The sequence below is a fragment of the Eutrigla gurnardus genome, assembly GCF_963514095.1.
Source record: "Eutrigla gurnardus genome assembly, chromosome: 23".
Taxonomy (NCBI): domain Eukaryota; kingdom Metazoa; phylum Chordata; class Actinopteri; order Perciformes; family Triglidae; genus Eutrigla; species Eutrigla gurnardus.
The window spans coordinates 3767272-3787354 of record NC_139934.1 but is presented as its reverse complement, the minus strand read 5'-3'; the positions used below and the strand labels follow the sequence as shown (position 1 = coordinate 3787354).

Genomic DNA, 20083 nt, shown 5'->3' with positions numbered 1-20083 from the left:
CTTTATTGATGAATACAAATATATAATTTAATTTAAAACAAAAACCCTCAGTAATAGTCGTGATGTCTTACCTTACCTTTGAGCACAACACTAGTCTCTAAGAACAGAAATATGACCAGCCGTTTCATATTATGGGATGTAATGACAACTTCAGCCTCCGGGGGCTCCGAGTGCTGTTTTAAACTAAAGTCACAATAATTAAGTCACAATATGATATTATCACGATGCTAAAGTCACGATAATTAAGTCACAATATGATATTATCACGATGCTAAAGTCACGATAATTAAGTCACAATTCAACCAAAGGGTTTGAAATTATAATAAAATATTTTAAAAAATAAAATAAGAAATGTACTGTATATCGGCAGTATTTTATTTAACAATGTGGTCTGTTTAGGTGCACGATATCACCATTTATACTACTCCATTCTATTATTTTCTATTTCTATTATCCGCATAAATAAATAAATAAATGAAATGAAGTGAACCAAAAGTACAAGAAAGGATGTTGACATTGTTGTCCACATACTTTAAGCCATATGTATCATAATAATATCACTATACAATAATTAATACAATATTTAGAGTTGAATAAATACAAAAGTTTAAAACTATACATTAGATAAGTCTCTCTCTCTCTCAGTGACGATGAGTTTCTTTCCTGATGAAGATTCAGACTCTTCCTCAGTGGTCAGTGTGTTTGTACTGCAGACTCGTCCCGTGGTGGAGAGGCAGCATGCTGTTGGAGAGAGAGCCAGAATAACACCAACAGCACAGACAGGACTGGACAGAGACAGACAGACAGGCAGAGAGACAGACAGACAGAGAGACAGACTTTGATTAAAGGGGGACTCCAGCGGTTCAGCATTGCACCTCCATAAAGTCGAAGGAGACAGATTTAAAGGTAACAGATGCTGAGATATCCTGATATTTAATCCCTAAACACCCGATACTACATTTCCCACAATGCCACATCAAGTTTAGTGACCTACACAGAAGCACAAAGCCAGAAGAGGAATGTAAACAGAGATGATGACCACGTAGCAACCATTATATGATCTATAAACATTGAGTTTGAATTTAAAACAAAATCAGCAAATAAACACAAACCAATAATCTATAAAAGTCAAAGAAATTAATTTGATAAGGAAATTAAAATGTGTCATTATTTAAATACTAAAAATATCTATATAAATGTGTGATTCTGGGCACCATTTAAACAGGATTAAAAAAAAAATAATAAAAAATGACTACCCCGTTTATTACCAATCATATTGTTTTTTCAAACTGAGGTCCAATGAGAGACACTGGAAGGGGCGGGACTTGGCCTCTCTAAGCGAATCAATTGGCAGATGAAAAACACTTTTGGATCTGCATGAACGTGACTCGTATGTCGTTACGCAAACAGACAACACTTATTATTGTTTATTACAAACGATCAACGTAAACCACACGGGCCGAGATAAACCCTGGTGACATCACCGTGACATCACAGGGGTCACTTTCTCAGACGAGTTAACTGACCTTGGCGTGCCGAGTCGATGGAGTGCCCCCTTTAAAACAGTCGCTGGTCACGTCCCACAAGTCTGTTATCTGAAGGTCGTGACCTTTTCAATGTTTATCACTCCCCCCAAATAAAAAACATTTAGATAGCGTCTTTCTGTCCGTCTCTGTCTCACGCCCTCTGACCCCCCCGTGACCTTTCCCTGTGATGTCACGCGACACACTCGGACCACAAAGCCCAGCGACTGTCTGTGTTCACCTTGAAGCAGTTTTTGAACTTCTTGGAGACGAAGAAGAGGATTATGGGATTGATGCAGGAGTTGACGGTCGCCATGTTGATGCTGAAGTAGTCGAGCACCAGCAGGAAACTGTAACCACACACGGAGGGAATATTCAGATTACTCTCCTGCAGTAAAAGTACTGCATTCAAAAGTATAATCAGCAAAATGTGCTTAAAGTAAAGTATAAATATCGATGTTCCCTGTTTTACTATTATATATCTGTATTAATATCACTGCTGCATTAATGTGTATATTTATATACTGTTTGCTAGTTTAATCTACATGAGGTGTACTGGATGAGAACTAAAGGGAAGTAAAAGTACTTTGTTTCATACCATCACTTTGCACCAGATCTGTGCAAATATTGAGCATTTAGTTTGAATATGGTCAATTTTCACACAAATATTTTTGCAAAAACATAAAAATAAATAATTAACTTTAGTAGTATTTTACTGTGGTCCAATTTGTGTTAATTGAGACTGATGTATTTCTACTATGGGAGTACCATGTTGGAAATAACATATCGTCACTTTAACATGTTATCCAACCAACCGACTGACCGACCAACAAACCAATCAACCAACCAATCAACCAACCATCCAACCAACCAACCAACCAACCATCTAACCAATCAACCAACCATCCAACCAATCAACCAACCATCCAACCATCCAACCAACCAATCAACCAACCAACCAATCAACCAACCAACCAACCAACCAATCAACCAACCATCCAATCAACCAACCAATCAACCAACCATCTAATCAACCAACCAACCGACCGACCGACCAATCAACCAACCAACCAACCAATCAACCAACCAACCAACCAATCAACCAACCAACCAACCAACCAACCAATCAACCAGCCAACCAACCAACCAATCAACCAACCAACCAACCTGTGACAGAATACATGCTATGTGTATCCCTAAATACAGCAGTATTGGTATTTCCCTTGCTCTGAATGTGTGTGTCTGTGTGTGTGTGTGTGTGTGTGTGTGTGTGTGTGTGTGTGTGTGTGTGTGTGTGTGTGTGTGTGTGTGTGTTGTGTGTTTCTTCGCCTACTTCAACAGCTGGCAGCGATGCACGTCGTGAGATTTGTAGGCGGTCCTCTTCAGCAGGCGACTCAGGTGAAGCGGGAACCAGCACAGAGCGAAGATCAACACCAGGCTGAACACGGCTTTGGCTACTTCTCGACGCTGCAGAGAGGAAACCCATCATCGATCATGCCTCGAGTGTGTGTGTGTGTGTGTGTGTGTGTGTGTGTGTGTGTGTGTGTGTGTGTGTGCGTACCTGTCTCAGGTGTTCGCTCAGTGCGATCCTCAGACTTCCCTTCTGGTGTCGGAGCATCTCGCAGGTCATCAGGCCGTAGAAGACGGCAGAGCAGACCAGAGGCACGCAGAAGTAGAAGCCGAACAGCCACCAGTCCTTGGCGTCGCGGTAGAACTGCAGCGAGGAGGAGCACGCTATAAAAAACTAGAACATCTGGAAATATTCTCCAGAACCTCTACAAACATCTCTACGAGACTTGGTGATGCTCTGGTTGTTGCTACGACCATGTTAGGGGGAGTTACCATGGTTACTCGCCTCCAGCTGGCATGAAAACATCCAAGAACCACCAAATAATATATTTTTGAACAGTTCTAGAATCTGCCGAAATCCTCAAGACCTTCTAGGAATCCTGAATAACAGTGGAACCCTCATACGGTTCTACAAGCACGTCATAACCTCCCAGATCCTAGATTGGCATTAAAACCTTTGAGAACACCGTAGAACCACGAGACGTTTCTGGCTCAAGGTATCATCCGAGAACAAGATCTAGCTGCCGGATCAAGATCTCTGTCTGGACCCGGTTTGCCCTTTAGGGACCTCAAGATTCACTGGCTGCAGTTACGACTGAGTTGAAAGCCTGATAGCGGGGTCATGTGACCTCCCCAGGGACTGTGTTTTAGTGCGGTCTCGACCTGCAGATGTAAACAGGAAATGAAGTTCTAACCCATCGGATTATAAAGAGACCTCGCCTCGAAACCGGCAACAACAAAGAGATGATGGAAACGGACCAGAGAGCTCATTTATCGCCCCCCCCACAGAGACCCTCCATCATACGGATCAGACCCCCAACACGGTCTAGACCTTCACCCCACAACCCGTTGAATCATGCTACAACTTCGTGACCTGGACATTTGCTTTGAGATGACGTTAAACTGTTTGTTTCCAAAGCTATAACATTCTCAGGGTACACATAGTACTATCGAAATACCTCCAATGTGTACTTGTAGTACTTGAGTTAATGTGTCTGATGCATTCCTGACACAGAAACACTCACGGTCATGAAAGGCGTCTTGGGCTGCAGCATGCAGGTCGTCATGGTGACGTTGTTGTAGTCGAAGGTGACCATGTTGAAGCCGATGGCCTCCGGCACCGCCAGCACCAGAGACAGCAGCCAGATCACCACGATCTCCACCGCCGTTACCGTGGGAACGCCCGTCCCCTGCACCCGGGACCAGGACGCCACCGCACGGTACCTGAACGGGGAAGGTTCCATTATTAGTCATCATGTTATTTACACACCTGGTTGTGTGTGTGTGTGTGTGTGTGTGTGTGTGTGTGTGTGTGTGTGTGTTACCTGTCCACACTCAGAGCACACAGGTTGAGGACGGTGATGCCGACTGAAGCTTTCTGCAGGAAGGGAAACAGCTTGCAGAGAAACAGACCGAACACGCTGTCGGCAAACGGCCACCGCATCGCCAGGAGCTACGCACACACACACACACACACACACACACACACACACACACACACACACACAGGGGTTAACAAAATATCAGTGTGTGTGTTGGTGTGTTATCTCAGTCAGTGGGATATTTTAGTGCTGTTATCAGTGTAACAACCTCCTGACACACACACACACACACACACACACACACACACACACACACTGCTATCACAGGAAGGTTGTTTTATTCCCATGATGCATTATTTACAATTATATTGATTTATTTAGTTGTTTTCTGAGTAAGAAAGAATATAGCAGTAGAACAGGATACCGAGCTAACTAGCCTCCAAGCTAACTAGCCTCCGAGCTAACTAGCCACTGAGCTAACTAGCTACTCTCCATCCACTCTCTTCCCATCCAACACTTTTCGGCCTCACTAATGTGCTGTCACCATAACAACTAAAAACAACTGCCATTTTAATAACTGAATATCTGTTTATTAAGTCGTGGACTAAAACATTTTATTAACTTTTTGACTATGTGGTTGTGTAAAAACATACTGAAGCTGTGTACCTTGTAGACGTTGATCGGGATGTCGATGGCGATGTATATCAGGTCTCCCAGGGCCAGACTGGCTATCAGAGCGTTGGGTCCATTCCTCATGCTTTTATTTTGGTAGATAATCCTCAGTAGGGTGGCGTTTCCGATGATCCCCACCGCGAATATGAGGCAGGACAGCACCGTGTTGATGTACTTGAAGGCGGTCTCTATGGACGTGACCTGCAGGCACCGGGGGGGCGACCCGGGTCTCGTGCGGACCGCCAGGGACGAGTTGGCAGAAGGCGAGTGTGACGGCGGTTTCCTGTCATGTTTGTGTTTCAGCTTGTTGGCATGTTTTGACGTCCCTTTCTCCAGAGAGGACGGGTGCTCGTTCAGGGTCTCCTGCACCAGATGTGGATCCCCGTCCGAAGTCTGGCTACGACGGTCCGGTCCTGGTCCCAGAAGCGCCTCGGTGCCATGGAGGTCCGGCAGGATTGAGAGGTCTGATGGCTCGGATGAGGAGTTACTATGGCAACCAACTGGCGCGACAAACGCCAAACAGCAGACAGCCAACAGCACGGTAAACATCCCGGGTACGGAGGGGATCCTGAACCCCAATCTGGGTCCCATCCTGGGGACTCCTTTGACTCCTGGACCCATTCGGTGCACACCTGGCCGTGGCTTCAGAACCCAGATTAGAACCCGCTCTTATTCCAGAACGTATTCTCTGAAACCTCGATGATGTTTGTCCAAGAGGCCAAGAGAAGTTTTCCAGGTTGATTTAGTAGAGACGGTGTCGTGGGCTGTGGAGAGAAAACCGGGTTGATCAGGTCAGAACGTACGTTTTCTGTGGACGCCGTCACGAAATGCAAAATCAAAGCATCCAAACCTCCATCATCTGAGTTGCTGAACTGTTGGGGGGCATCAGAAACGACACTGACATATCAACAGTTACTTACTTACACACCCCGCCGATACAGAACCAAAATAAACCCTTCCTTTTAGCTCCGTTTTTGGTCTCCACCACCAGAGAAATATACGTTTATACAGTTTTTTCTATGAAAACTGTGCTATTTGAGCAGCGAGAGTGACCCAGAGCTTAAAGGCGCTACGCCCCCCCCTCCCCCCTTCACATAGTTACATTTTCATCCACTGTTAATATAAAGATATTGATCATAGCAGCGTTGAATAAGCTCACAATCATAAATACACTGTACGTTTGCCAGAGAGCTCAAAAGAACTTATCTGGGTTACTTATACAAATACACTGATGTCTCAGACATTACTGCTTTTATTTGAGCTATATCTATAAACTGTACTTTATAACTTACTGTGATTTCTTACAGTGAATTATAGTAAATATATTTCAGCTCTAACTCAACTTTAGACCGCTTGGTGTGAAAGAGAGACTAAACTGTTACCATTCAAACAGCTCTCTGACATAAATCATTATTTCTGGAAAATTGTGGATAAAAAAAAAAGAATCTCAAAATTCAAAAGTGAATGAATGTTAAAAATCTCACCTGTTGTGTTTTTCTGTCTTCTTCTGTGTTTTTTTATTTAGTGAAATGAAATGAAATCCAAATTCTTCCCTCCAGTGTGAACGCTCCTCTTCGTCCAGACAAAACTGAGGAAGTCAAACTGCCTGAGCTCAGTTTTGACTCTGCTGTTACTCCCCCCCCCCCCCCCCCCCCTCCCTCCCAGGTTACAGTGGAACATCTCATAAACACTCTGACATGAAGTGACTGAAGTTTTACAATCCGACACACTGTTTTTTAATTTGGAGAGTTGGTTTATGAAACCACGTTGTGGAGATTGAAGATATTACTGCGTTCAAACATGTGAGTTTACTGCAGCGTTTGAACACGTGCGATGCAGACTCCAGACCCGTTACTTTAAACAAGAGTTATGTGGAAAGATTCACCGCCAATAGAACACACAACCAGAACTTCCTTTTGTTTTTTGTACGTTTACTCAAGTGCTCAAGCTTAGGTCGGTGTACTTTTACAGCTTCACTTACGTCACGTTACCACGTATCTCCAGATGTGTTGATGGTGCATGATAAACTGAAGGATGAAGAGAATCCTTCTTCTCAGGACAGAAACGCATTCAAAAGCCTCTCAGGGCTGTTTGTTCTGTGCAGAGATACGAGGTTGTCGCAGGACAGATGATGAGCTTATAGAATAATTATATATATACATATATATATATATATATATTAGATATGATGCATCGCTGCAGATTAAACTAAAGCATCCAAATACACAGTCGTACATCCAGAATCACAAAAAAAACATTTTAATGAAATACTTCAGGAGGGTTTTCAATGCAGGACATTCACACTATATATGAGTACTTTTACTTGTAGTGGAGTATTTTCACAGTAGTTTTACTTGTAGTGAAGTATTTTCACAGTATCAGTACTTTTATTTATAGTGAACTATTTTCACAGTATATAGAAGTACTTTTACTTGAAGTGGAGTATTTTCACAGTATAAGTACTTTTACTTGAAGTTGAGTATTTTCACAGTATATATGATTTTACTTGTAATGGAGTATTTTCACTGTATATATACTGTACTTGTAGTGAACTATTTTCACAGTGTATATAAGTAATTGTACTTGTAGTGGAGTTTTTTCACCATATATTTACTTTTACTTTTACTACTTGTAGTGATGGAGCTGAGTACTTCTTGGTGTACCTGAATGGAACAGTTGTGTTGACACATCTGTAACACACGTGCGTCAGTCTGAACCAGACGTACAGCTGTTCATCCCGTCGTCATGGCGACCTCTGACTTCCTGTCAGCCTCCACTTCAGTCTGTTTGTGACAGTGAACGCTGAGATAAACAGTCGAAGGCTGTACGTGACCGGAACCACGCAGCCTGATCACGGGATCTCACGCTCACACACTCTGCTGACGAGCCCTCGAGCAAGGCATTCATAACGTATGAATATGAACGTGAGGGAAAACATTTGAAGGGTGTGAATTTAAAAACAGTTTTTCTTCTCTTTTACAAAAAATGTTACCAAGAGACTTCAATTAAATTTGAATTGCAACAATAATATAATAATAATAATAACTTCATTCATTTTTAAAGCACCTTTCAAAACCCAAGTAAAAACCATTAAAAAAATAATTAAGATCAATATATAACAAAATAAAAATAATAAAAAAATAATGCATTCAGGGTTGTTCAGTTTTAAAATGGAATAAAAAAATCTGTTATTATTAAGAATTATTTACCCCCCCCTGCACAACTGTACACTTTAAATAAAGATGCTTTAGTATCTTACATATTTAAACATATTATTGCACGCATGCAGTTTATTTTTCCTATTCTATTGTACATTTTAATATTTCTATTTTTTTGTACTGTATTTATTGTTATGTACCAATCATATCCTTATTCTAAAAATGTTTCCCATCAACAATTGGTTGCTGTACTTGTAAGCGTATTGGTAAACTTTTGGGTGTTGATAAAATGATTCATGTTTTTTATTGGACTACTTCCTGACCACAGAGATGAAAAGGAGACATATTGTAAATGTACAGAAGCTTTGTACATGTACAAAAACTTTATGATGATGAGTTGTGTTACGAGGTACTGGTGGAAGTAAAAAGCAACGGTTTAAGAAAGACAGAATTGCTGGTTGATGGACAAATTGCACTTGAGGCTCATTAGAGCGAGAAGAACAAACAGGATTCTGATTTGACAGTAAATCAAAAGCCAGACAGGAAACAGCTGCTGGTTTCCAGCCGCAACATGAAACTTTATTAGAAAACATTCACATTCGCCACCGCGGGTCACACACGGAGCCGAGTTTCCATCCCACATGTGAAACTGTCCAAAATCCTGCTTTACTTCAACAGGAAGTATTCTCTCAGTCCTCAAGCATGTATTGTTGATTTATTCTAAGTTTCACTGATGCTTGTTTACATTTATTTTGTAATGTTTGCTCATCCTCTATACCCAAGAAAATTAATAATTTCTACTTTTGCTACATTTCAGAGGCAAATATTCATGGATTATTTATTGTCATGGTGAAAATGTACAAGTACATATTCTTACAAAATCTATACATTGCAACCAATCAGTCGAATAATGGAGAAAATAATCAGCAAATTGATCCATAATGAAAATAATAATTAATCAAAATGAGCTCCAGTTCCAAAAACCAAACCAGTTAAATCCTAATTTTACATTAATGCAAAGTAATACTATTCTTAGTTAGAATATAATAGAAGAACAGACACCGTTGAATACTTAAGTTCATTTTTGCTGTGTGGTATTAGTATTTTTTTTCTACAGTGTGGTAGAATATGTTTATTTGTACTTTTTCTGGTAACAGAGTATTTTTATTCATACTTTTACTTGTAACAGAATATTTGTATTCATACTTTTGCTTGTAATAGAATATTTTTATTAGTACATTTACTTATAACAGAGTATTTTTATTAGTACTTTTCCTTGTAACAGAGTATTTTTATTAGTACTTTTCCTTGTAACAGTACCAGAGTATTTGTACAGTGTCTATGTGGTGAAACAATCTCTCATCACCTCTGAATGGAACCAGGCAGCAGCGTCCAGTCACCAGGATGTTACTGTTGGAATGCGGCCTGACCCTGTTGCCATGGTGACGCGCAACCCGTTCAGGCAGCAGCGGTGGAAACTTTAAAAAACAGAGTTTGTTCCAGCTGTAGGTAAGTACATGTACACATATATGTATTGTATGTATATTTCTACTCTTGTCCGTGTATTTGAGAACGTCATGTTGGTAGAAAACACGCATACTTTACTGAAAATAAAAGGTTTGTGAGTACTTTATATCAGACCGTTATAAGGGCTAGTTAGCATCTTTAGCTTAGCCTCCTTTGAACGCAGAGAGTCCAGTCAGCTGTCGGTGTGGAACGCTACGTAAACAATACCTGCTGATGGTTTTATAACCCAATCTGATGAATGAATGTTCAGCAGGATGGAGGCGTCTCTCCAAACTGGATCAGCATCCCATAACTCGGCTCAGATTCTCTCCAAGGCAGAGATTTCACTGTGAGTTCACCACGTGATCAGATTATTATCTCCAATCAGAGTAGTTCTTTACTTTGTTATCTGTGTTCAAGCTCCTCCTCCTCCTCTTCCTCCCCCACGTGTCCAGGTTCAGAAACAGTGTGAAGCAGAACATCTGTACGGAGCTGCTTCGAGAAGGCTTTCACAGGTATCTCAGATAATATAATAAATAATCTAACTTACTGTCCGTGGTGTTTTATTATTTCACATGTATAACATGAGATGGAACTTAATTCATCATGATGCAGTACAAAGTAAAAAGGAGTGCAAATAATACACAAACAAAAAATTATTGTATTATTATTATTTATTTATTTTAAATTTGATTTATTTATCAATTATTCTTTGTTTTATTATTTATTCAAACGTCTTTTTCCCTGAGGGAGACCTGGTCGAGACAGCACACCGGTTACAGTTTAACTAGAGATGAAACACAAGGGAGAGACAAATACTCTCACATAAACACATACTACAGTTAATTAATTAATTAATCCTCTCCATCGGTTCCCCCTCAGGCCGTTCTCGGAGATCTTCTCTCTGCTGAGATCTGATCAGGATCGGAGGGCGGCGGCTGAACCCGGTTCGGATGTCAGGCTTCAGACTCCGCTGGAGGAACAACGGGACAAACTGGAGACCATGAGTCTGTACCTGAGGCGGGCCGAGAAGGCAGAAAGAAGCTGTACGCGACTCCCTTCAATACAACAATTAAATGCTTAATTAGTTAGTCAGATTAATTGGTGTGCATGTCAGTAAATTCATTTCAGGACCTCACAGGACAGGATGACGTGTTTCCTGTGTGTGTGTGTGTGTGTGTGTGTGTGTGTGTGTGTGTGTGTGTGTGTGTGTGCAGTCTGCTGGACGGTGGTGTGCGAACAGCGTCTGTTTTTGGGTCGCTACTTCTCGGCGCCGGAGGATCTCTGGCTCAGTTTGCACTTCCACCACAGCTGTGCAGACCGAGAGCAAGGAGGCTTCTCCAGACCGGCCGCCGAGGCCCGGGCGTGCATGGCCGAGATCTACCTGCAGCTAGGTGGACAGCACACACACACACACACACACACACATTAGTATTGGAGGTGAAACACACCAATGAGCTCACGGTGATGATCTGATGTCCTGCAGGCGAGCTGACGCAGGCGAGGCAGCAGGCGGAGTGGTGCATCCAGCTGGACGAGGACGGCGGCTGGCTGGACGAAGAGGGCCGGCCCCTGAGGCTCAGGGCCCGCCGAGCTCTGTGGAGGATGTACAGCCGGCAGGCCGGCGCCGACTTCAAGGAGGCCCTGACGCTGCTCCACAGGGGCTCCAGCATAGCTGCTGAGTGTAGGTACAAAGGCAATGACGGGAAACAAAAACGTTGTTTTGATCCTGTTTTGATTTGTACCATGAATTAAACACAGGAAGTCTGTTTCAGGTGAAGACAAGCGGCTGGAAGTGGAGGCGTCCTACCAACTAGGACTGACCTATCAGAGCGCAGGAGACCATGACAATGCCAAACGGGTACGTGGGAGTGTAAAGCTCTACCTTATCAGCTCTGAATGCAATCAAAACCCATGAAGCCAATAACGTGTTAGTCCATCTCAAAACTCTCTGACTTCCTGTCTGTGGCTCTCAGCTCCAAGCTCATTGGTTCCTGCTGAAAATATAGATATTTAAAAACCCCAATTAAATGTTCAGTAAGTGTGTCCCAAATCGTCTTTATGTATTGGTAATTTAACTGTGTGTGTGTCCAGTTCTTCAACACTTGCATGCAGAGTTACAGCGCTCTGCAGGATGCAGACGGGCTGGCAGCGTCCTATAAGGCTATGGCCAAGTCTTTAGAGAGGTATACACACACACACACACACACACACACACACACACACACACACACACACACACACACACACACACACACACACACACACACACACACACACACACACACACACACACACACACACACACACACACACACACACACACACACTGTATATACAGCCAAGCTTCATACAGTATTTCTGTGTCCTTTGTGTATGTGTCTGCAATGTTCAATATACATGAATCTGTTTGTGTGTGTGTGTGTGTGTGTGTGTGTGTGTGTGTGTGTGTGTGTGTGTGTGTGTGTGTGTGTGTGTGTGTGTGTGTGTGTGTGTGTGTATGTGTGTGTGTGTGTGTGTGTGCACATATCAGTCAGGGAAACACAGATGACACACTCCAGTGTCTGGAGAAGTTAGCTGACATCTCCCGTAGCAACGGGCTGCAACACAACCTGGCGGAGGCCCTCCTGTATCTGGGCAACGTCTGCTATATGAAGGTATGACACACACACACACACACACACACACACACACACACACACACACACACACACACACACACACACACACACACACACACACACACACACACACACACACACACACACACACACACACACACACACACACACACACACACACACACACACACACACACACACACACACACACACACACACACACACACACACACACACACACACACACACACACACACACACACACACACATCAATCAACGAAACAGGTTAATAGTTGCAGATTGGTTTCCAGGTGATCAACAGGATGTCTCTAAATGGGTGTTGTTTGTCTTCCCCTGCGTAGGGTGAGGACGCCCGAGCCCGTGAGTTTTTCCTGCAGGGTTATGACGTTGCCTGTGAGCTGGACGATGCATCTCTGCTGCAGAAAGCACAGGTATCCTCTTAGTTTTACAACAGAACGTCGGCTGCACTTCCACGTCAGCGTTGATCCAATCGTCGACCATCTTCGCCGTGTTTCTTGCCAGGTGCTGGTGGCCGGCGCTCACGCTCGCTCCCTGATCAGGAAATACAGCGGGGACGTGGAGTCGGCGTCGCCCGCCGCCCTGCGACGACTGATGGCCTGGAAAGAGACGAGGTCCCTCGGTACAGATAGTACTGCTACTGCTGGTACTAAGTCCTTATCACATAGTGGTGAACACTACCTGATGGATACAACACACGAATAAACAAACATGATACATGCAATGCTTAGTGTGTTTGATTTGTTATATGTATCTTATACACTGTAGATGTGTTACATGATATAATTCACTTTTATGATGTCTTATTCCTCCTTTTTGTTCACACATTTATTTTTATTTTTTGTTTATTTTATTTTGTAAACTTTTATTTGATGTGGTCCATTAAAAATATATATAAATATTATTTCTAGTATTTTACAATAATGTTTTTATTCAGTCCACTTGTTTACATTCATACATTTAAAAAAATTTAAAGATTAGGTAGAAAATTATAGTCTGTTCATTTTTTTCTTCCTATTTTTAAAACATCATGTTTTTACATTGCCTGTATTGGCTAGAATGTCATATAATGTCATATTTGTAATGTTTTACAAATTTACGGTGCGTCGCTTTTACGTGTGGTACGGTAATTTAAAGCGTCGCTGCGCCTCTCCTTCCGTCTTTACGGTCTCGCTGTAGCCCATGTGTCCGGAAGTGGCTCAGGTTGTTTCGGCTTCTGTTTTTTGACAGAAAAAAAGAGAGAGTTGTAAAGCTTCGGTCCGGCTGATGTGACCGGGCCCAGGCGGGGTGATCCGGTGAACCCCGGGCTGAAACATGGGCCTCCTGGCCAGGGTACGGAAGGAGTGGTTCATCATCGGGATAGTGCTGGTCATCTTATCGGCCAAACTGCAGCCCAGCGTCGGCGTCAAAGGAGGTGAGTGAGCCGGGACTTTGGGTCTCCGAAGTTCACGACACTCGCTGGACAACATCTGCGTGTTTAGTCCAGAAAACACGCCAGATACTGCGTTACAGTTCCCCACACGGAGGTGGCTGCTTTTACGTGCGTTGGTGCCAAACTTCCGAAAGAGTTTCCGCTATTTATTTTAACTGTTTGCTTATAATCGCACGCAATCTCTTAAAGGAAGACTCGCGACTTTAAATTAACCGTTGAGAGTCACTACGAACATCGGTGTGACGTGTGTTAACCAGCTCGTATTTCACTTTAAATAAACGGCCAACTTTTAGATGTTTTTAAGTCTGTTTCGCCCTTCGACCTCCGGGACGTTGCGTGTAAGGATTACTACAAAAGTGATTATATTTGTTTAAGTACCACTAAAATACGCGTTACTTCACGTTCAAGATGTACGCCGAATTAAAGGTCGGGTATTGTTGATTAAGTCGAGCTTTAGCTTTATTGTATAACTAATGGGCGTATTGGTTTGAAACAAAGGGAACTCTTAATTCGAGATTTTCTAATGGAAACACGTTCTTCGCAGAAAAAGAACGTGTTTCCCTTCACAGTGGTTGCTCTGTATTTGTATGAATGCGTGTGTGTGTGAACCTCCTTACCTGGCCCTAGTGACACGTTGCATTCAGCAGTAATGTCAACACACACGCGCACACCCCCTCTGCACACCCGGATGTGCGCGTGCACGACGACCCCGTCCATACCGGCTCCCATCATGTTTAACTTGTAGCTGTGGATTCCGAGAGTCCCTTATATCGCCTTAGCTGACCTGTGACCGGCCCGGTGACACGTGACTAGAGAGGAAAGCGTGTGACGTAGATAAAGCAGCAGTTATTACCACCTCCGTTGATAAGTGACGCGGCGTCACGCCTTCACGTTATCCTGTAGATTAGATGAGCTCCTGTGCTGCTGCTACTGTGCTGCCTTCAGGTGCTCCTCGTAAACGCCGGCATCAAACAAGTCGCAGCCAAGTGCTTTTGTTTTAGACATAATAAACAGAGTTTTTGCTTTTATTATCATTTTAAATGTATTTATGTTTGATTATCCTCCACTCTATCTAGCAGATGTGTGTTTTATTATTATTTAATTTTATGTAACAAGCCCTTTGATGTTATAGGTAAGGGCTTGTTACGTATATGTTATGATGTAATAAGGTAAAAGTGTTGTTTCTCTCTCTCAGGGCCGTTAAAGCCGGAGATCACCATCGCCTACGTCGCCGTCTCGCTCATTTTCTTCAACAGCGGCCTGTCCCTGAAAACCGAGGTAAGAAGCAGCGGGTTGCCCTCGTTTGGACGTCATTAACAGCGACGCACGCAGGCCGATGAGTGTGAGCAACCTTGATGTGATTGTCCGTAGGAGTTGACCAGCGCGTTGCTTCACGTCCGGCTGCACCTGTTCGTCCAGTCCTTCACGCTCATCTTCTTCCCGCTGGTCGTCTGGCTGCTGCTTCAGGTGCTCGCGCTCACCGCCATCGACCAATGGCTGCTCAGAGGGTAGGCTGAGTGTGTGTGTGTGTGTGTGTGTGTGTGTGTGTGTGTGTGTGTGTGTGTGTGTGTGTGTGTGTGTGTGTGTGAGAGTGAGAGTGAGAGTGAGAGTGAGAGTGTGTGAATGCCATCCTTTATCCCCCCTGCCTGACTGTACCTGAGGGCCCCATATGTACCAACACAAAGACCCACATTCACTGCTGCCAGGTGTGTGTGTGTGTGTGTGTGTGTGTGTGTGTGTGTGTGTGTGTGTGTGTGTGTGTGTGTGTGTGTGTGTGTGTGTGTGTGTGTGTGTGTGTGTGTGTGTGTGTGTGTGTGTGTGTGTGTGTGTGTGTACTTGTACATGTATCTTTGTGAGGACCGACTTCAATGTTAGACGTAAAGAGGACACATTCAGTTTGTGACGTTTGAGGGTTCAACACTTCATCTACATCTACAAAGGGAAAACATCCTGACCTCTGACCTTTTCAAAGGAAGGTGGCAGAGGAAAGAGAGTGATTCTTTCAAACACGTGATGATGATGATGATGATTCTTCTCCTCCTTCACGCTGTGACTGTGGTTGCCTAGGTTACAGACGGTGAGCTGCATGCCCCCTCCGGTCTCCTCGGCTGTTATTCTCACCAAGGCTGTCGGAGGCAACGAGGTAACTCTCTCACTGTAACTCTCTCACTCCAGTAACGATCAGTGTGTTGGCATGTTGTCATAGTAACCGTGTGTGTGCTTGCAGGCTGCTGCCATCTTTAACTCGGCGTTTGGGAGCTTCCTGGTAAGACTGCTGATGGAAAGCTGATGGTTGTGATCGTGTCGTGTTTAAACCTGAATCTTTGCATCTTGGTGTCCTGCAGGGAATCCTGGTGACTCCGCTGCTGCTGCTGCTGTTTGTAAGTCACACTTTATTCTCCTCCTCTGATCGTAGATTATTATATTTCATTTCTGTGGACGTTCTCTCCTCCAGCTGGGCTCCTCCTCCTCCGTCCCCTTCTCCTCCATCTTCTCCCAGCTCTTCATGACCGTGGTGGTTCCTCTGATCCTGGGTCAGGTAGGGACAGATGTTATGGGAACGACTTCCTCTGTGACATCACCACTTGACGTTTGGCGTTCTCCTGCAGGTGTGCCGCGGTTTCCTCAGGGAGTACCTGGAGCGGCGGAAGCTTCCGTTCGGCGCCGTCAGCAGCGCCGTCCTCCTCATGATCATCTACACCACCTTCTGTGACACCTTCAGCAACCCCAACATCGAGCTGGACCCCACCAGTCTGCTGCTGGTCGTCCTCATCAGTCAGTCACCGTCACTCAGACTCACATCATGGAGGTGGAGGACGTCCAGCTAACGTTAATCTGGTTTCTCTCTCAGTTTTCTCCATCCAGGTCAGCTTCATGCTGCTCACCTTCGCCTTCTCCTCCAGGTGAGACGCCTCCACCCCCTCCTCCTCCTCCCTCTCTTCCATCCTCCCCTCCTCCTCCCTCTCCTCCATCCTCCCATCCTTCTCTCCTCCACGATCATCCCCTCCTCCTCTTCCTCTCCTCCATCCTCCCATTCTCCTTCCTCTCCTCCATCCTCCCATCATCCCTCCCCCACTATCACCTATCATCTCCTCATCTCCATGCTTTCCTCCTCCTCCATCCTCTCCCCTTCAATCTTCTCCTCCTCTTATTTGTCCTCTCTTCCTCCACCACCATCCTCTTCTTCTCCTTCTATTCACACCGCTCCTCTTTCTCTCCGACCTCCTCCTCCTCCATCTCCTCTTATCCATCCTCTCTTCCATTTCTACTCTATCCTCCTCTCATCCTGCTATCTATCCCTTCTTCCTCCTCCATCCTCTCCTGCTCCTTTTTTTTTTTTTACCCGTGCTCTCCTCCTCGTCCTCCGTGCTCTCCTCTAGGTCAGAGGTCAGAGGTCACAGCACCCAAGCTGCGAGTGACGGAGGAGAGTTTTGACTTCCTGTTTGTCTCGTTGCAGGTCGGGTTCAGGATTCAGCCCCGCAGACACGGTCGCCATCGTCTTCTGCTCCACGCACAAGTCTCTCACTCTGGGTGAGACACACACACACACGCACACACACACACACACACACACACACACACACACACACACACACACACACGTTAGAAGATGAAGATCTGCAGGTGTGGAGTCAGAAAGACGACCCTCCTCCTCCTCTTTTGTGATATAATCAATGTAATTGATGTGTAACCTGGTTTTACTGTCCTTGTGGAGCCTGATGCTCCTACAGATGAGAGAGATGTGAGTGTTCTCGGTCTCTCTGTGACTGCGTGTTCACATCCCCTCCGTCTGCCTCCCCCAGGGATCCCCATGTTGAAGATCGTGTTCGAGGGCTACGAGCACCTCTCTCTGATCTCCGTCCCTCTGCTGATCTACCATCCAGCTCAGATCCTGCTCGGCTCCGTCCTCGTGCCCACCATCCGGAGCTGGATGACCAGCCGGCAGAAGGTACACACACACACACACACACACACACACACACACGAATAAAACTGACCACAAACTCACCTTTCTTCTTCCTGAGACAGCGGGCCGCGTTCCAACACTAACCACCTCCCCCGTTTCTCCTCCCCTACAGTCTAGTGTGCTGTTGCGATAGGTTCGACACGGCTTCCCCGAGTGAGTAGAGAACAGCTGAACAAGACGCCTGTAATTCTTCTTCTTGCGTTTTTGGGAATCAGCAGTAGGGACGCACCGATCCGAGTCCCTCGGTCCCGATACGATAGCTGATCTTCTGATTGTTGGATCAATAAGAAGACTGGAATCATTAAATACATGGATGTAAATGTTAAAACTAATGGTACTCGGTATCGGTGCATCTCTAATCAGTTGTGATCACATTTCAAGCTTTGCAACGGCTCCCTCTGCTGTCCATCTGCACCAGCTGCACTTTGTTTCCACCTTCAGCCACAGAATCACCCGTTTGAATGATTTGGGTTTTGTAGGCGGATCAAAACGCCAGATCTCCTCCTCTTCTGTTTATTGTCTCCGTCCGACTGTCTCACTCTCTGCATCTTGTCTCTCTGCCAAGGCGGCGAAGCTGTCGACCCTTCAGCCCGTCTGACGAGGAGGAACGCGAGCGTCTTCGGGCGGAGGGATACGTAGACGGCGGACCGTGCCTTATCACGACGACCTCACGCGGCGCACCAGTGGCCTCCACGTTCTCCGTTTCTACGACTTCATATTTACATCATATATATTCTTTTATATTTAAAAGAAAGGAAAAATAGAAGTTTTATTTTTATATGAAACCCATCCCAGCAGGAACATGAAGGGCTGAGTTACCGGGACCATTCTTTTCTATTTTTCTTGATATTTTCTACTTTTTTTCCTACTCTATCTCCTCGCTGTCACTGCCAGACAATAAGACATGTATGTTGTTGATTGATGCTGATGATCTGACTCTTGATGTGCAGTGGAGTGATGACATGTTGTTGTTTGTTTGTTGACAAGAAGCAGCCCAGTGGTTTAATGATGTGTCCAGATGATGACGCTATGACATCACCGAGGTAGGGAGTCTGATCGAGCAGGTAAAATCTCTCCTGGATCCTGAGATCTCTTTTCTTGCATTGTTTTGTCTTTGCTAATATCAAGAGGATCTCTTATTATTTTGTATTATTAATATTATAATAGAATTAATCGTCTAAACTGAATCTGATTCACAACGGCATCAAACAGTACATATGATATATGACCAATAACTAGGGCTGTATTCACATTCAGCATATTATTATTGATAATTTACAGATTCCTCTTTCTCTCACACACACAGCCAGCGACGTAATCTCAGTTAAAAATATCAGATCATAATCATTTCCAAATTCATTCATAATTATTCTGCATAAATCCATATCTGTTGACATTCAGCCTTTCAAAAACCCAACATTCTCTAACGAATGATGAATCAAATACATCCAATTGTTGAGATATTGGCAACAGCGAATGTGTATAAAATAAATGTAGTAATAACCCCTGTGGCCGCTAGGTGGTGCTAGAGGACCAGCAGGTTAAACTGGCTTCATCGTCTGGGCCCCATGTTTCAAACTCAAGAGAAATCCATCAACGGTTGTTGAGATATTCCAGAGGTGTTTAAAACATACAGTATTTGGTTGTCGACCAGGAATCACACTTTTGTTTTGGTGTGTTGTTTTTTTTTTTACTCTTTTTAAATGGATGACAGCCAATCACAACTGGAGCTGCAACACATGGCATCAAGTATTTTTAGTCAGTGTTGGCTACTTTTTCCCGCTCTTTCCCCGACTTTAACCATCCTGTAGCTAGCGTAGTTAAAAAATTTGTAATTTTATAAATCTGAGCATATCTGAGCGCGGTCGTCAAAAACGTTACTGCAAATAAAATTACAAAGAGTGAAAATGCTGTATTCTTCACGGATATCAGCATGCAAAACTTTGCTGAGAACATTTCTGATTGGTTTTCAGCCAGTGACATATATAATGAGAAGAAAGATATTGAGCAGTGTGTTCTTCTACTTGTTTACATTTTCACAGAAATAAAGAAAGTTTATGGAAATCAACCTTAAAGACTTCAAAAGACATGATTTGTTTTTCAGCTTCTTTCTATCTTTTGACACGATGGACATCAGGTTCAGTTCAGTTCAGTTCAGAGCTTTATTGTCCCTCCAGGGGAAATTTGATTTGCAGTGGCAATGCAACTTACACAACAACAGTAAATAAGACTAGACTGTTAGACTGTTATTTATCTGTAAAGGGAGGATAACG

At 44.0% G+C, this 20083-nt stretch overlaps 3 protein-coding genes across 8 annotated transcripts; 2 read left to right on the top strand and 1 right to left on the bottom strand.

The window, feature by feature from the left end:
- Positions 1-51: 51 nt before the first annotated feature.
- LOC311009294 (endothelin receptor type B-like) lies at positions 52-6694 on the bottom strand. Its single transcript, XM_084003371.1, has 8 exons — positions 6571-6694; positions 5081-5850; positions 4418-4545; positions 4118-4316; positions 3085-3237; positions 2857-2990; positions 1765-1873; positions 52-785 (listed from the first exon to the last, which is right to left on the bottom strand). The coding sequence occupies exons 2-8, from the start codon at positions 5705-5707 to the stop codon at positions 687-689; spliced, it is 1449 nt and encodes a 482-aa protein (XP_083859497.1). The 5' UTR covers positions 5708-5850; positions 6571-6694; the 3' UTR covers positions 52-686.
- ttc29 (tetratricopeptide repeat domain 29) lies at positions 5498-13116 on the top strand (the record flags this gene model as incomplete). 4 transcript variants are annotated; one of them, XM_084003375.1, is made up of 12 exons in its annotated part: positions 5498-5627; positions 9627-9753; positions 10025-10099; positions 10206-10265; positions 10633-10796; positions 10968-11144; positions 11237-11434; positions 11526-11611; positions 11845-11936; positions 12284-12407; positions 12735-12824; positions 12916-13116. In XM_084003375.1, the coding sequence occupies exons 3-12, from the start codon at positions 10026-10028 to the stop codon at positions 13114-13116; spliced, it is 1266 nt and encodes a 421-aa protein (XP_083859501.1). In that variant the 5' UTR covers positions 5498-5627; positions 9627-9753; position 10025. The 4 variants fall into 4 exon arrangements, with proteins under 4 accessions (XP_083859501.1, XP_083859500.1, XP_083859499.1 ...); XM_084003374.1 differs by having other exon boundaries at positions 10022-10099; XM_084003373.1 differs by lacking the exons at positions 5498-5627; positions 9627-9753 and having other exon boundaries at positions 9889-10099.
- A 321-nt stretch (positions 13117-13437) lies between these two features.
- Positions 13438-19878, top strand: slc10a7 (solute carrier family 10 member 7; the record flags this gene model as incomplete). 3 transcript variants are annotated; one of them, XM_084003379.1, is made up of 13 exons in its annotated part: positions 13439-13825; positions 15039-15121; positions 15215-15351; positions 15911-15986; positions 16071-16109; positions 16189-16224; positions 16299-16382; positions 16453-16618; positions 16695-16746; positions 17301-17374; positions 17647-17792; positions 17923-17963; positions 18376-19878. In XM_084003379.1, exons 1-12 carry the CDS (start codon positions 13726-13728, stop codon positions 17941-17943), a joined length of 1014 nt encoding a protein of 337 aa, XP_083859505.1. In that variant the 5' UTR covers positions 13439-13725. The 3 variants fall into 3 exon arrangements, with proteins under 3 accessions (XP_083859503.1, XP_083859505.1, XP_083859504.1); XM_084003378.1 differs by lacking the exon at positions 17923-17963 and having other exon boundaries at positions 13440-13825; XM_084003377.1 differs by lacking the exons at positions 17923-17963; positions 18376-19878 and having other exon boundaries at positions 13438-13825; positions 17647-17834.
- Positions 19879-20083: the final 205 nt, after the last annotated feature.

Excerpts from the sequence above, each read along its gene's own strand:
- LOC311009294 (XM_084003371.1), bottom strand. The coding sequence starts at position 5,707 with ATGGGTCCAGGAGTCAAAGGAGTCCCCAGGATGGGACCCAGATTGGGG. Across the intron at positions 1,874-2,856 it reads CATCGCTGCCAGCTGTTGAA|TTTCCTGCTGGTGCTCGACT; the intron begins GTAGGCGAAGAA and ends GTGTGGTTACAG. Across the intron at positions 786-1,764 it reads AGTTCAAAAACTGCTTCAAG|TCCTGTCTGTGCTGTTGGTG; the intron begins GTGAACACAGAC and ends GTCTCTGTCCAG.